Source organism: Melanerpes formicivorus, unplaced genomic scaffold, assembly GCF_026170545.1.
Source record: "Melanerpes formicivorus ecotype bairdi unplaced genomic scaffold, bMelFor1.0.p_v2 SCAF_15, whole genome shotgun sequence".
NCBI lineage: Eukaryota > Metazoa > Chordata > Aves > Piciformes > Picidae > Melanerpes > Melanerpes formicivorus.
In genome coordinates this window covers 7191877-7204943 of record NW_027142367.1, presented here as the reverse complement: position 1 = coordinate 7204943, position 13067 = coordinate 7191877, and the positions used below count along the sequence as shown (strand labels likewise).

General features: G+C 38.5%; 1 protein-coding gene across 2 annotated transcripts in view; it reads left to right on the top strand.

Moving 5' to 3' along the window:
• The window catches only part of CARMIL1 (capping protein regulator and myosin 1 linker 1), a 223183-nt gene that overhangs the window by 137936 nt on the left and 72180 nt on the right, over positions 1-13067 (top strand). For both annotated transcript variants that reach the window (XM_068147531.1, XM_068147530.1), the window contains exons 14-20: positions 502-579; positions 694-770; positions 1678-1782; positions 6775-6844; positions 11399-11480; positions 12812-12911; positions 12999-13053. In XM_068147531.1, the coding sequence (XP_068003632.1) occupies positions 502-579; positions 694-770; positions 1678-1782; positions 6775-6844; positions 11399-11480; positions 12812-12911; positions 12999-13053 (567 nt within the window). The remainder of the gene's footprint in view (positions 1-501; positions 580-693; positions 771-1677; positions 1783-6774; positions 6845-11398; positions 11481-12811; positions 12912-12998; positions 13054-13067) is intronic.

The following is a 13067-nucleotide window of genomic DNA, read 5'->3' as shown; positions in this document are numbered from 1 at the left end:
ATGGAGTACTGAAGCTATTAATATTAAAATCTTCATAATTGTTCTGTATTCTCCCTTAGACATCTAATGCACTGCTGATACTGAGAAATAACCATGGGCTTCAGACACAAATTAGTTGCTTCCCTCATGCTTTACGGGCCTAGTTTAGACGTACAAACCAATTAGCCTTTCTGAAATGTAACAGAAATCTATGTGACATTCCAAGGCATTTCTAACTAAATTAATTATCATTTGCTGGGAAAGTGAATTGCAAGGCAACTCCTGACTTATGCATTGTTTGGTAAATGATTCTGAGCACCACTTTCTTCCCTGTTATTTTAAAAAATTGTAGCCTTCAAAAGCAAAAGAGGTTGTATTGATTAGGGGAAAAGAAGGTTCAGACACAGCTCTTGCAGTGCAGGTTTAAAGACTGAAATAATGAGAAGTAGCACTTTGGTAATTGGTGTCATAATATAAACATTAACATGGATAATTCTTTTCTTTTTTCTCCATTAATTTCAGAGCTTGTACAATTTTTTGGCCCAGCCAAATGCCATTGTTCATCTGGATTTGTCCAACACGGAGTGTGCGCTAGATATGGTAAAGATGGTTTTTTTGTGGAGGTTCAAATACCAAGCAAACTCCCTACCTTCTATCCTTAGTTATTTTTCTGGGCACACATAAAGTAACATCAGTTTTCTCTGTTTAAACTAGGTATGTGGAGCCCTCCTTCGTGGTTGTCTTCAGCATTTAGCTGTCCTTAGCCTCTCTAGGACTCTTTTCTCTCACAGGTACAGTTTAAATGTCATTACTCTCAGCTCCTGCAATAATTTGGTTTAGAATATCTTGCTGTCATGTTGCACCTTTCTGTTTAAGAAGAAATTAAAAACTTTGTAGAAGTCTTAATGCTCTATGAAATAGGTATTATTTATTCCATGCAAAACAGTTTCTTTCTCTCTTTGCTGTAAAATAAGCTACCTTGTCTAATACATTTTTTATGATACTGATGCAGTGGAAAGTCTATATATATATATCTTTTGTCTCTAAGGCATAGCATCAGGCTTTGAAGTCTGACTGACAGCTCTAAATCTGTTTTTTAAAGTGTGTACTTTTCATGATGTGATGAAAGTTACAAATCCCATTTTTCTTTTTTTGTCCTTTTCTGGAAGGAAATCCATTTAAAAGTCTTTGAGACTGAACATTGGTGTTGTGGAATACTTGCGTTGCAAGAAATGTTAATATTAGCCTCCGTTTTCTTCATATCAGTTTCTTGGGTCCATATCAGAGATGATACCTAACTTAAGCTAAGCTACTCCAGCACTGAGTAACTATTTCTAGTGGTAAAAAGGCAATTTCTGGGGTTTGGTAATACCCTGTTTGATTTTTTTTTCTGCTCATAAGTACTTTCACTGTTAACCAGACCTCAACAGTCATTCTTTGTAGTTCCAAACAGAAGCTAGATAGTAATGTCTTCTCTGCAGCAGTGCAGAAGAGCTGCAGCTGAGGACTGTTTGTTGAAACAACATTTTGATGACATTATATTTCTAAACTAATTGAGAGCTCCTGATTACAGAGATGTTGAAGGTAGCGCAAATTAAACATCTAAAAGATCATTACAGTTCTGATGGCTTACATTCACTATTTATTGGAAGAAGGAGTGTCTAGATGCTGCTTCTTAATGAATTTGTTTACTTACAGAAAAGGAAAAGAAGTCCCTCCCTCCTTCAAACAGTTTTTCAGCAGCTCACTTGCTTTGATGCAGATTAATCTTTCAGGAACTAAACTCCCTCCTGAGCCTCTAAAGTAAGAATTTAATTTCATTTCCTCCTATTGCCTGAAACCTGCTTTGCATTGTTACTATGTGAGTGAGGGGAAAAGGTTTTTAGGATTTTTGTTTTGTTTTGCTTTTCCATTGTACCATATTGATATTGATCACACATTCAGAAATACTGTTTCTATCTTGCAGCTGAGAATATTAATCCTATTTTTTTCTGTGAGAATGTCACAGCTGGTTAGCTTCCAGTGACATTTTTTGTGTGTGATGTATTTCTTTGTGGCTTACAAACAAAACTGTTTGCTTCACAGTAGAATGGGATTATGTACTTGTGTGAGTGCTATTCCTTTGAGGCTGCGGTGTTTCAAGAACCGTTATGAAACTGAACCTCTTGCAATGCCTAGGAAGGGAGACCTATTGCACAGAGCTTTGCCTTCATGTTAGGGGGAGAGATGATGGCAGCAATTTCTAGGAATTCTAAGTGTAATGCATCTCTTTGCTGTATGTTACCCATCCTGTGGCTAATGGGTTCTGGTGATACAGATTGTAATGCAAGCTGAGGGAAATCGTGGAATGCCCTTCATTCGATGTGCAGTTTTGAACCGTTTTGAAAAGGATGTATATCTAGATAGAGAGGTCTAATCTAGATAGGCCATTCTGTGATTTTTGGCAGAATCCTTTTGTATATTAAGTTAAAATAAAGAAAAGGCTCTTTCCAGAGTGTCAGCTTGGTAACTAATATTCATTAAAACATACATAACCCTAACTGTACTAGGCACCTGGATGTATTCACTAACTAATTTGGGAGCACACCTCCAAAATCCTAATCTGAACACGGATACAGATATATATGTGCTTGTATGTATACTTGTGTGGTTGGGAGCTTGCCTCCTAAGGGAGAACAGGGAAGGGAAGTGGGCAGTAGCTAATGAAAGGGAGCTGATTGCAAAATCAGAGATGTGGGATAAAGAGCACTTAATGAGTACCAGATGGAAAGCTTTTGATAGAATCTGGGGGAAACTAAGGGAGAGAAAAGTGGCAAGTGCCATGCACGAAAGAGTTATGTATGTTGTTTTGGGATACTTTTTCTTAATGCAAGTTGACATTGGAGAGGATAATAAAGTACAAGCTTAAGTAAGATGCACTCAACCAAAATCAATATTTACCTACAGGAGCCTATCGCTTTTTCTGTATCTGTTCAGTGTGATGCTCTTGGTTACTGTCTTGCATGCTTAGATTTTGCTAGGGTTAGGAAGGTATGGTACTGATATGTTTTCAAACAGAAGGTGATTACTGAGAAACATAGTGGTTAATACTAATTAATTTAGAGGTTTTGATGCTGTGGTGGAGGGCACCAGGGAGCTGTATTTAACAAAGCAAAAGAAGAGGGTATGTATGTGTCAGTGCTATAGTAATGAAAGAATGCTGTGAGATAGTGAATGTGCCTACACAGATTAGGAAAGGTGAGAAAGCTAAGGTTCATATTTAGCTCTTTTCCTTGGCATGTTGAGTATCTCCTGTAGTATGAGGAGTTTTGGCAGGTGAGTGTTTTACAGATGTCTGTGCTCAGAGAAAATATTACTGTATTAATTTATTGCTAACACTTGTGACCCCATGATCTGGCAGGTGTGCAGCAAATGGGATTTTACTAGTCCTTTTCAGCCAAAATGATCTGTATTAGCTAATGATCTGTTTAAGCTAATCTGGCACAATTTGACTGAACTGAGTTAGAGGGAGTTGTATGACTGCTGCTGGTGGAAGTAGAGAGGCAGTTATCGCTGGCGTAGGATGAGCTGAGAGCAGAAATCTTTCATGGGCACAGAGAGCTCCAGAAAGTATCTGTCCAAAGTCCATCTGGACATGAGTCATTTCAGTGTCCATGTTACTCTCAGCTGCCTAGCATTTCAGCATGGGCTTCTTTAGTTTTGTTCAGGGGGCAGCCCTAAGAGGTAGGACAGAGATCTTAATACTTTTTAGCAGCTTTCTTGCGTTTTTTCCTCTGACCTGAATTTTTCCCTCAGTCTGAGCTGAGTGTATTTCACAACAGTACAGAGAGCTATGACATGCAGTAGACCTTCCTTTCCCTCTCAAACTCTGTGTGGCTTGACCAATACACTTCAAAAGTGGCTAAACTTACTGGTAGAAGTTAATCTGGTGTTAAAAAGTCTGAGCATGTGCTATATCCCGATGTAACTGCTTAGCATTTCAGTCTTTACTGCAAGAAATTACAAAACTTCTACAGAGCAATCAAGATCATAGGATTTGTTAAAGACAAGAAGACAGAAACACCTATTTTTTTTTCAGACAGACTTATTTGTCGTTGGCAAGATTGCCGTAGCACAAGAGGTGATTTCTAGAAGGAAAAATAAAAATTACATGGTCTACAATTGACAGTACTTCTCTAGCACCTTCCATCAGTGTATGTCCAAAAGTTGTTCAAAATGTGGGCCTTGAAGTTGTCCTGTGACAAAGGAGAAAATCCTGGATTGTGTCCATGAACCAGAGGTCACTGAGTTGGATGCGTGATTCGAGATCAAACCTGCATACAGAAAAATAATACAGAAACCGTGCAGGTGCCTGACAGCTTGAGTTCCAAATTCCCTTGATTAATTGTCATTTGATTTCTTTCTTATCAACTTCCTTTAGATCAACAGTCATGGTGTGTTTAATTGCATATGCTAACTCAGCAAGTTTAAAGACACTGCTTAATCAGTGCAGCCAGCTGAGGAGATGAATTTGTTAATTCAAGCCTTTCATAGAATCACACAGAATCACAGAATGGTCTGGGTTGGAAGGGACCTCCAAAGGTCATCTAGTCCAACCCTTTCTGCAGTAAGCAGGGCATCTTCAACTAGATCAGGTTGTCCAGAGCTCTGTCAAGCTTCACTTTGAATATATACAAAGATGGGGTCCCAACCACCTGCCTGGGCAACCTGTTCCAGTGTTTTACTACTCTCACGGTAAAGAACTTGTTCCTGACATCCAATTTAAATTTGCTCTTCTCTGATTTGAAGCCATTGTCCCTCATCCTATCACTACAGGCCTTTGTAAATATTCTCTCTCTCTTTGGGGTAGAGGTTTGCTAGTAAAGATCTTCTGTGAGGATGCCACATAATGGTTGGAGAAAGGGTGCTTTTAGTTCTTGTACCTAGTGAATATCATTAATGTTCCATCACAGCTCTTTGGTTTTCTTTTTTTTTTTTTTTTTGGTTGTTCTTTTTCTCTCTTTTTTTTAAACTGAGTTGAGTCAGTTTGTCCTCTTTCCTCCCCCCTCCCCCCCAGCCCTTGTTAAAGTGTGTGTTGGTGTTTTTGTTAATTTCTTTTCCTGGTTCAAGTATATGTTGGCATTTTTGTTCGTTTGCAGACATTGCCAAAAATTGTATTTTGATCTGTCAGTGCTACAACAAGACAAGTTTCTGATATGCTTCTCATGTAAATGCTAATTACAAGGCCATTTTTTTTGCATTTTTCATCTAGCACAGTTGACAAGACCTTTCCACATCTCGCCATATGTGTGACAGCAGCTATGTACAATTATGTCAGCCTTTTGTGCCTTTGAATGCAGGCGATTTTTCATGACAAAAAAATTAGGAAACCATGAGATTTTCTTAAGATGAGTTTAGAGGAAAGAGGCTAGGACAAAATCAAGCCTTTTTATGTCGTGTGAAGAGAATCAGTTTGAAGCAGCACTGTATCTCTTTATGTAATCTACATTTTTCTGTGGTTGCACTGTATTTTTTTATGTTACCTCAGAATGTTTAGGGAGCTCTCTGCAAAGTTAGCAGCAGCCAGGCTAACTTTGAATGAAACTATTTTTGGGAAGGAAACATAGACAAGGAGTGTCTGAAAATTGGTAAAAACTATTGCAGAGATTTGATGTTTGGTTTTTTGGTGGTTTGATTTTTTTTTTCTTTTTTTCTTTTTTTGCAGTCTGTATAAATAGCTTAAGAAGTACATAAGTGCAAGATAGTTGCCTTTTTTAAGAGCAAAGGTCTGCTTAAGAGTTATGTCTGCAAGGCAGATTTAAATGTGTTTAAATGAAAAACCTCTCCCAGGGCGTGCACATTTTATATATGGCTTTTACACACCACTTGCATAGCAAGTGTGTAGGCAAGTGGCTCAGCAAAATGATTTGGTTTTAATCTCCATGCATCAGTAATTTGGGTTCTGTTGTGTTGCTTTTGGCTGAAATGACGTTTGAGAAGGAAGTCCTTCTGTTTCTCTGTTCAATTACTAATTCAAAGCAGCATCTATTCTAAAGATACTAGAAGGTGTACAGAGATTTTGTTTGCTTCCTAAGACATGCTGTTGTGCTTTCTGATTTGATGGTATTAATGCAAATGTGATACTAACACTAACTTTTATATGTGAGAACAAACTTCTGTAAGGCTTTAAAGGTCAGTATATGGAAGACATCATCAGTCATTGCTATACTTGTCTGCCTTTCTGTCTAAAGACAACGGATACCATTGTCTGGGAATATCATTTTGGAATCTGTAAATATTTATTGGGTTGCAGAAGGAGAGAATTGTATGCTACTTGAACACCATCCAGCATTTTTTTGAGTGTTAGAGGCACTGTGCCTGGTTGAAGTGGCTGGCTCTGCTGCATCTTGCACGTATGAAAAACCTAATTTTTCCTGAAGTTGAAAACCAGAGTTAGGGTCATACAACAGAACGCTCCTTTTGTAATCATTTGATGCTCTTTGAAGACAAATACTGAAGAAGATTCATCTGTGATGAATTTAATTAAATGTTGATGTAGCATTAGCTTTGCAATTTATTTATTAGCCTTGCATCCCTGTGGTTTCTAACGCTGCTGGAGTGTTCTAAGTGTGGCAGGTTTCTGCTGCCATTATCATTTAAGCAATAACTGCTCAGCTGGTGTGGTTGTGTTTTGAGTGGTTCTTTGCATTATAGGTGTGTTAACCTGTGATCAGTTAGGTGATGATGTAAAGCTGTCTTTTCTCTTTTATTTATTTTTAATTTTTTTTAAATGGTTCTAAAATTGATCTTTTTCAGAGCACTTTTATTAGGCCTGGCTTGCAATCACAATCTGAAGGAGGTGTCTTTAGATCTCAGTAGCTGTGAGGTAAGGAATATTTATCAGGATGTGTTCAAAAAATGCAATGATATGGAGTTAGAGTTCCTGTGAAATCCACTGGGAGAGATACTCTTCCTCTGTAGTAAAAAGTTGTGGGAAAGGTAGAACTCAGAGAAGCATTTATGGTAAAAATCATCTGCTGTGTGTTACAGCATCCTAAATAATGAGCACAGAGGTTCAAGGCGCCTGATTGGCAAAACCCTTCTTGCAGTGTTTCTGTTCTAGATGCTTGGCAGCTTCTGCTGCTTGGCAGCTTCTCCTTTCTGGTGCTGTGATTACTCAGGACCCTGCAGCAAGACTTTCCAAGGTGCCCAAATCTGAATGGGTCACAGGAAACTGCATGGCCTAAAGGCACATCTGAGGTTTGATTGTCTTCAGAATCAGTGACTGTTTCCACTTCTGAAGGTTTGCTTTTTAACCTAAAGAGAAATTCTACTTTCTTAATCAATTGGTTTAGACCAATAGGGAACTTTGCTAAAATTTGATTGAAGCATGTCATTAACATGAGAGGCACTCAGCAAATGGTTTTAAATATCTCAAGAATAAATAAAAGCATTTGTGACACTTTGATGTGCTTTATCTTGTTTCCTCTTGCTTCTCTATGCTTTGCTGTGCACTTTGTGCACTCAGGATTGTCCATATTCTTGCAGGATGATATCTATGTGGTTGCAGCTTGTGATAAAAGGTCATCTGTGACCCTGGTGGAGACAGTGAGGCAAAGTTACATAGAGAACTAGTGGACTCTTCCAAAAACCGCCACGAACCAGCTTAGTTTGGCTCAGGCTTTCTCTAGTTTCCTTTTTAAGCTCAAAAAAACCAGCTTACTTGTTAAGCAGATCTTTCCATCACTTGAGTATTAACTGCTCTAGAAGTGACTTTCAAATGCAGTGGTTTCCCTTTCAGTAGAAAACATGAAATTTGATGAACATGTTGAAGTACAGTAATCCCTGCCTGAGGTTTGTGATTGATTGCTTTTGGAATGTGCACAAATTTCCTTACAAAATAAAAAATGTCATTGTGAATGCATTTCATAGTTGGGTTTTGATATTTTATACTTCTAAAAAATAGTATTACTTTGAAGAGCACTACATGCAAATTCCAAATAGAAAAGCTTTCAAGTCAAGTGCACACGTTTCTGACTTCTGAGTAGAGAGATCAGACAGATGATAATTTCTCTTTGAGAGAGGGGGAGGAAAAAGGGAGGAGTGATTAAAGTAACAAAAATAAAGTCCTGTAATCATAACCTTAAATGAATAAATCAATAAAACATAAACACAAGTAATGAGTGTTAAAATTAGCATGTAAATCATCAAGGACTGACAGGAGGGAAAACATTGCCCTTTCATTAAGTAACCCTTGGAATGAGATAAGGAGAAGCCCTTTGAGGGGTGATTAGCTTTATTGGACACCAAAGCACATATGGTCATGGCTGACTCTAATGACAGAAAGGAAGGGGGGGAATCGTGCCCAACTCGGTGTTGCATTCCCATAGCTGGCTCCTCCAAACTGACAGCACTTCCTTAGATCCTTCCCTCAACATTTTTTCACATCACTGAGCTTTATCCATTCTCATGTGCTTTGGAAAGAAATTATGCTTCCACTATGAAGGGACGTATGTGCCAGGATCTAATTGGAGCCAGTACTGCAAGGTCTTGCTCCACCTCTCCCTGGCCCTCTGAGCTAGGCAGGCTAATCTGTACCCAACAACAGAGTTATGGGAAGCTTGGAGCCAGCAACCTGCACAACAACCAGTTCCTACAAGCACATGCTTGTTAGAAGGCTAGAAAGCTGATGCCTCAGCTTTGACCCTCATTTTCCTGCATCAGGCAGGCTATGCTCGACTCTGGAAGGATAAATCTCTCTGTTCCTTCCCTCTCCCACCACTTTCCATTTGCTCCCATACTTTTCTGGTATATTAACACTAAGCTAAATCATTTTGTATTGTTCAGTTGTTTTTGATGATGATGATGATGATGATGATTTTTACTATGAAAACTACTTTTTTATTTCTACCTGCTCAGCGCTGATGTATTTCACTCTTTTCCCTTCTGCTTCCCTTAGCTTGGTCACTGTGTAAGTACCCTTCATAGTTTACCTTAATGATTAAAGCAGGGAGCAGCTTTGTTTACCCTTCCCCTGTTGGTATCTCATTGAACACACTTGGCATTTTTAATTGTTGAAGGGTTGTTCCTTATTTTCTGATAAAGAGCTTCCATTTGTAACTCTCAGAAGTATGTCAGGAGTAGGAGACACTGCAGATGTTTTGATTTTTTTCATGATCACTGTCCATGTTGACAATTAACCTCTGCTTTTAAAAATATTAAATGTCATTTTAATATAGTTGCAACACATTTCGATCCTAAAAGTCAAGATGTTGTCATCACTCTCAGATTAAATAGAGATCACCATTTGTGCACATGAAATGTTGGTGTATTTAAGAGTTTGAGTATAGTTACCAGTACAAGGTTGAAAGCTACTCCTGAAAAATTGTCCACTTCAACCCTCAAAATATATATAGCATAAGCATTTGGATTCTGTTGTGAGTATAATCACAGAATCACAGAATGTTATGGGTTGGAAGGGATATATAGAGATCATCAGGTCCAACCCCCCTGCCAAAGCAGGATCACCTAGGGCAGGCTGCATAGGAATGCATCCAGGTGTATTTTGAATATCTCCAGGAAATGAGATCCCACAGCCTCTCTGAGCAGCCTGTTCCAGTGCTGTCACCCTTACTGTAAAGAAGTGTCTCCTCATGTTGATGTGGAACCTCATGTGTTCTAGTTTTACCTATTGTTCCTTGTTCTATCACTGGGCACCACCGAAAAGAGACTGGCACCTTCATCTTGACATCCACCCCTCAGATATTTATAGAAGTTAGTAAAATTCCCTCTCAACCTTCTCCTCTCAAGACTTAACAGCCCCAGGTCTCTCAGTTTCTCTTCATAGGAGAGACAGAAAACGAACAACCAATCCAAGACTGCATGTGCCAGTTCTGTTGATTCTACAACAGTAGATGCCACACTCTGTAAAATGGTTGTCCTGTGGTGGGCCATGCTGAGTGTGCAGCACAGAGCAAAACTGAATCTTACTGGCATGCATACAGCAAAACTACAAATCTTCTTACACAATTTCAGTTGAGTTAAAGTTGCACCATTTTTTTCAGATTTTAATCTGATCTTTCCTTGAGAGGATAGGATGAAGATGGGTAGATTTTGTATCACTTACACCACCACACGTGACTTTGACCACCACTGCTCTTTAAATGCTCAGGCCAGCTTTTTGAGCTGCTTGTTAACCAGTGGTGTATCTCAAACTTTCTAAGAAGTGCCAAATCAAGTCTTTCATTGAAAAATACTTCTGAGGACATTTGGGGCTTTGTAGGTATAGGATAAGTATAGGATAAAAGAGGCTATTCACAGGAATATCAGCAAGTTGATTCAGAATATTGATACAAGTAAGTCAACTAAGTAAAATGCTACTAATTTTGTATGCACAGGCAGTGAAAAGGCTATTTCATGTTTGAAAGAGCTTTTTGTGCTTTTGGAGCAAGGAAAGCAAAACCAGAAAACCCAAAAATTCATTTTTTATAGACCTTTTCCCCTCTTTTCCTTAAGTCTTTCTGGGGGATCTTGCTGAAGTGAAATGCACTTTGTATAGTTTGCATGGCTGCAAGAAATAAGCAAACTGTTTTTGCTAATTCAAAGTAAACAATTCATAACAACAAAAAAGTTGCATTGTTTAATTCAGTAGCATTAAGTAAGTAATTTTGTATGTCTTGATAACTTTAATTCTTGATGTTGGTGTTTGTCCCCAGGCTGTTTCATTGTTGTGTTTTTTTCTTCATTAAGTCCAGACATTTATCTTAATTTAATTATATCATCATTGATAATTTTCATCTGGACATTGTTGTTATTTTTGATGGCTTTATCTTTTATGCCTACGTTTAAAATACAGTATATTGCTGATTTCTCTTGTTCATGGTCTCTTGTGACCATTTTGCCATTAGATTTAAATTTTTCCTTTCAGTGGCAGGGAAATTGGTCTTGTTAATTTGCTACTCATCTTTGGCCTGGGCGCCTTAGCATTGTGCTAAGAGCTGAAAGAAGGATGCTCTCTACAAGCCTTGACTGAAGTGGAATTCAAGGGTGTTGCGTGCTGTTACAGGCTAGGCATAGTTTATTTCTTTTCCTCACTGGCTGCTGTAAATGTCCTGTACCAAACTCCTGCAGTCATTGCCTGATACAAGTGCAAAAGGATTTGTTGTGTCTGCACCATTTAAATCCTCCCCGATTTAACTGCTGAGCAGTAGCTTTAAGAGAAAGAGTCTCCCTTTTTTTGTTTTTTCAATTGATACATAAATAGTGAGAAGGAAGGATGGCAGCAGTAGGAATGTGGCTGTCATGTTGATGTCTGTCTTCTGTTCCTGCTGATTTCGCTGCTGGTAGTGCCTTCTGTATACCCAAAGCCTCCTACCACTGTTTTCTGTGTGATCTTGAAACCGTAACTTGTTTGCAAAAATGGCTCCTGTTTTGTCTCCAGTTAAGATCGGGAGGTGCACAAGTCTTGGAAGGATGCATAGCAGAAATACACAATATCACCAGCCTAGATATTTCAGACAATGGTAAGTACACAGAACAGGAATCAGAGGGATGTGCAAGTCCAGAATCTGAGAAAGGCATTTTCTTTCAGCTCACAGTGTAATCAAAGATGGTCATTCTTCCTATATGATCATTAAACATATTGATTATGCAGATGTCTCGGATCAAGAACTCTTACTGCTATAAAGTTGATAAGAAATGTTTATGGACTAGGTGTACCCTCAGAAATGTAAAATGTTTGAGATAAATGCAACACAGCAGAATAAATTGGTGGCAGTATCTTATTAGCTGTAGAGGCAAGTGGGTTTAAGTACAAGAGGATGAGAAGCTAAATGAGAAATGTAGTGAAAGAAGAAAAGGAAAGGCCAGATACAGAATGAGGGTGAGGTCTTGATACTAAAGAAGAAAGAGAGGGAAATTTGGAGCAAACAGGCGATCAGCTTCACATCAGTGAATTCTTAGAGCCTTTGAAAAAGTCCTGGACTGTTCCTGCTTTGGAGGCAGTGCTTCGTAGCTGGGAATATCAGCTGGGCTCTCATCTTGCAAACTCAAATTGTAGATGGAAGAATTCACCTGATGTGTCTGCCTCTCTAACAGCCAAATATGGAAGTCATTCAGAAAGAGATTCCTAGTACAAGTGTGTGCCCAAGAAAGTGGGATGTATTGGCAAGTGGAAAGTGTTGGGCACTACTGACTCAGCCCACTTATGTGAACAGATTGATTGCTATGAATAAATAAAGGTATTTGACATCTAAATTATCCTGCGGATCTGAGTCCTAGGTCATTGTGACCTAATGACTTCAAATACACCACTAGTTTGGGAAGATAATACAGCAGCCACTTATTATTTGTACTCAGGACTAGAATAATATATGGCTTGTTTTCCAGGTCATTTTGTTCATAGCCTGTTGTGTTAGCCTTTTTGCACTTTAAGGCTTTGAGACCTTGTTGGTGCACAGTTCTGCTAAGATTAAGTAGCAATTAGCATGGTTTCAGAATTTGCAAAGGAACTTTAAACTCTGCCTGACAATGTGAGGAACTACTTTTGGGTGATGGGACTATGGATAAGGGACTCTGTTTCTCTTCTGTGTTTCTGAGAGGTGCCTCCAATGGCTGATTAGGTTGGAGATTTGAAGGGCTTGTTTTAGAGAAAGCATCTGTTGTCATAGAAAAACAGAGGGGATAAAAAAAGATTGAAATAGAAGAATGGAAATTTCTGTAGAGCTCTTAGAAATTAGTACACTGATATAATTATTTGAAGATATATAGCATTATTTATTGGACCCTGTCTGGGTCTTTTGTGAAAATGTATTTTAATTCTTAATCTAACTTGATCTAATCTGATTCTTTACAGGCCTAGAGTCTGACCTCTCAACCCTTGTAGTCTGGCTTAGTAAAAACCGATCGATAAGACACTTGGCCTTAGGCAAAAACTTTAACAACATGAAATCCAAGTAAGGCTTTTCTTTCTTTTAAATAACAAGAGAATGAATGAGGAGATGCTGCCGATTTCATCATCTTCCTAACTTTTCTTCCCTCAGAAATCTCACTCCAGTACTTGATAATTTAGTTCAGATGATTCAGGACGAGGATTCAGTGAGTATCTTTCT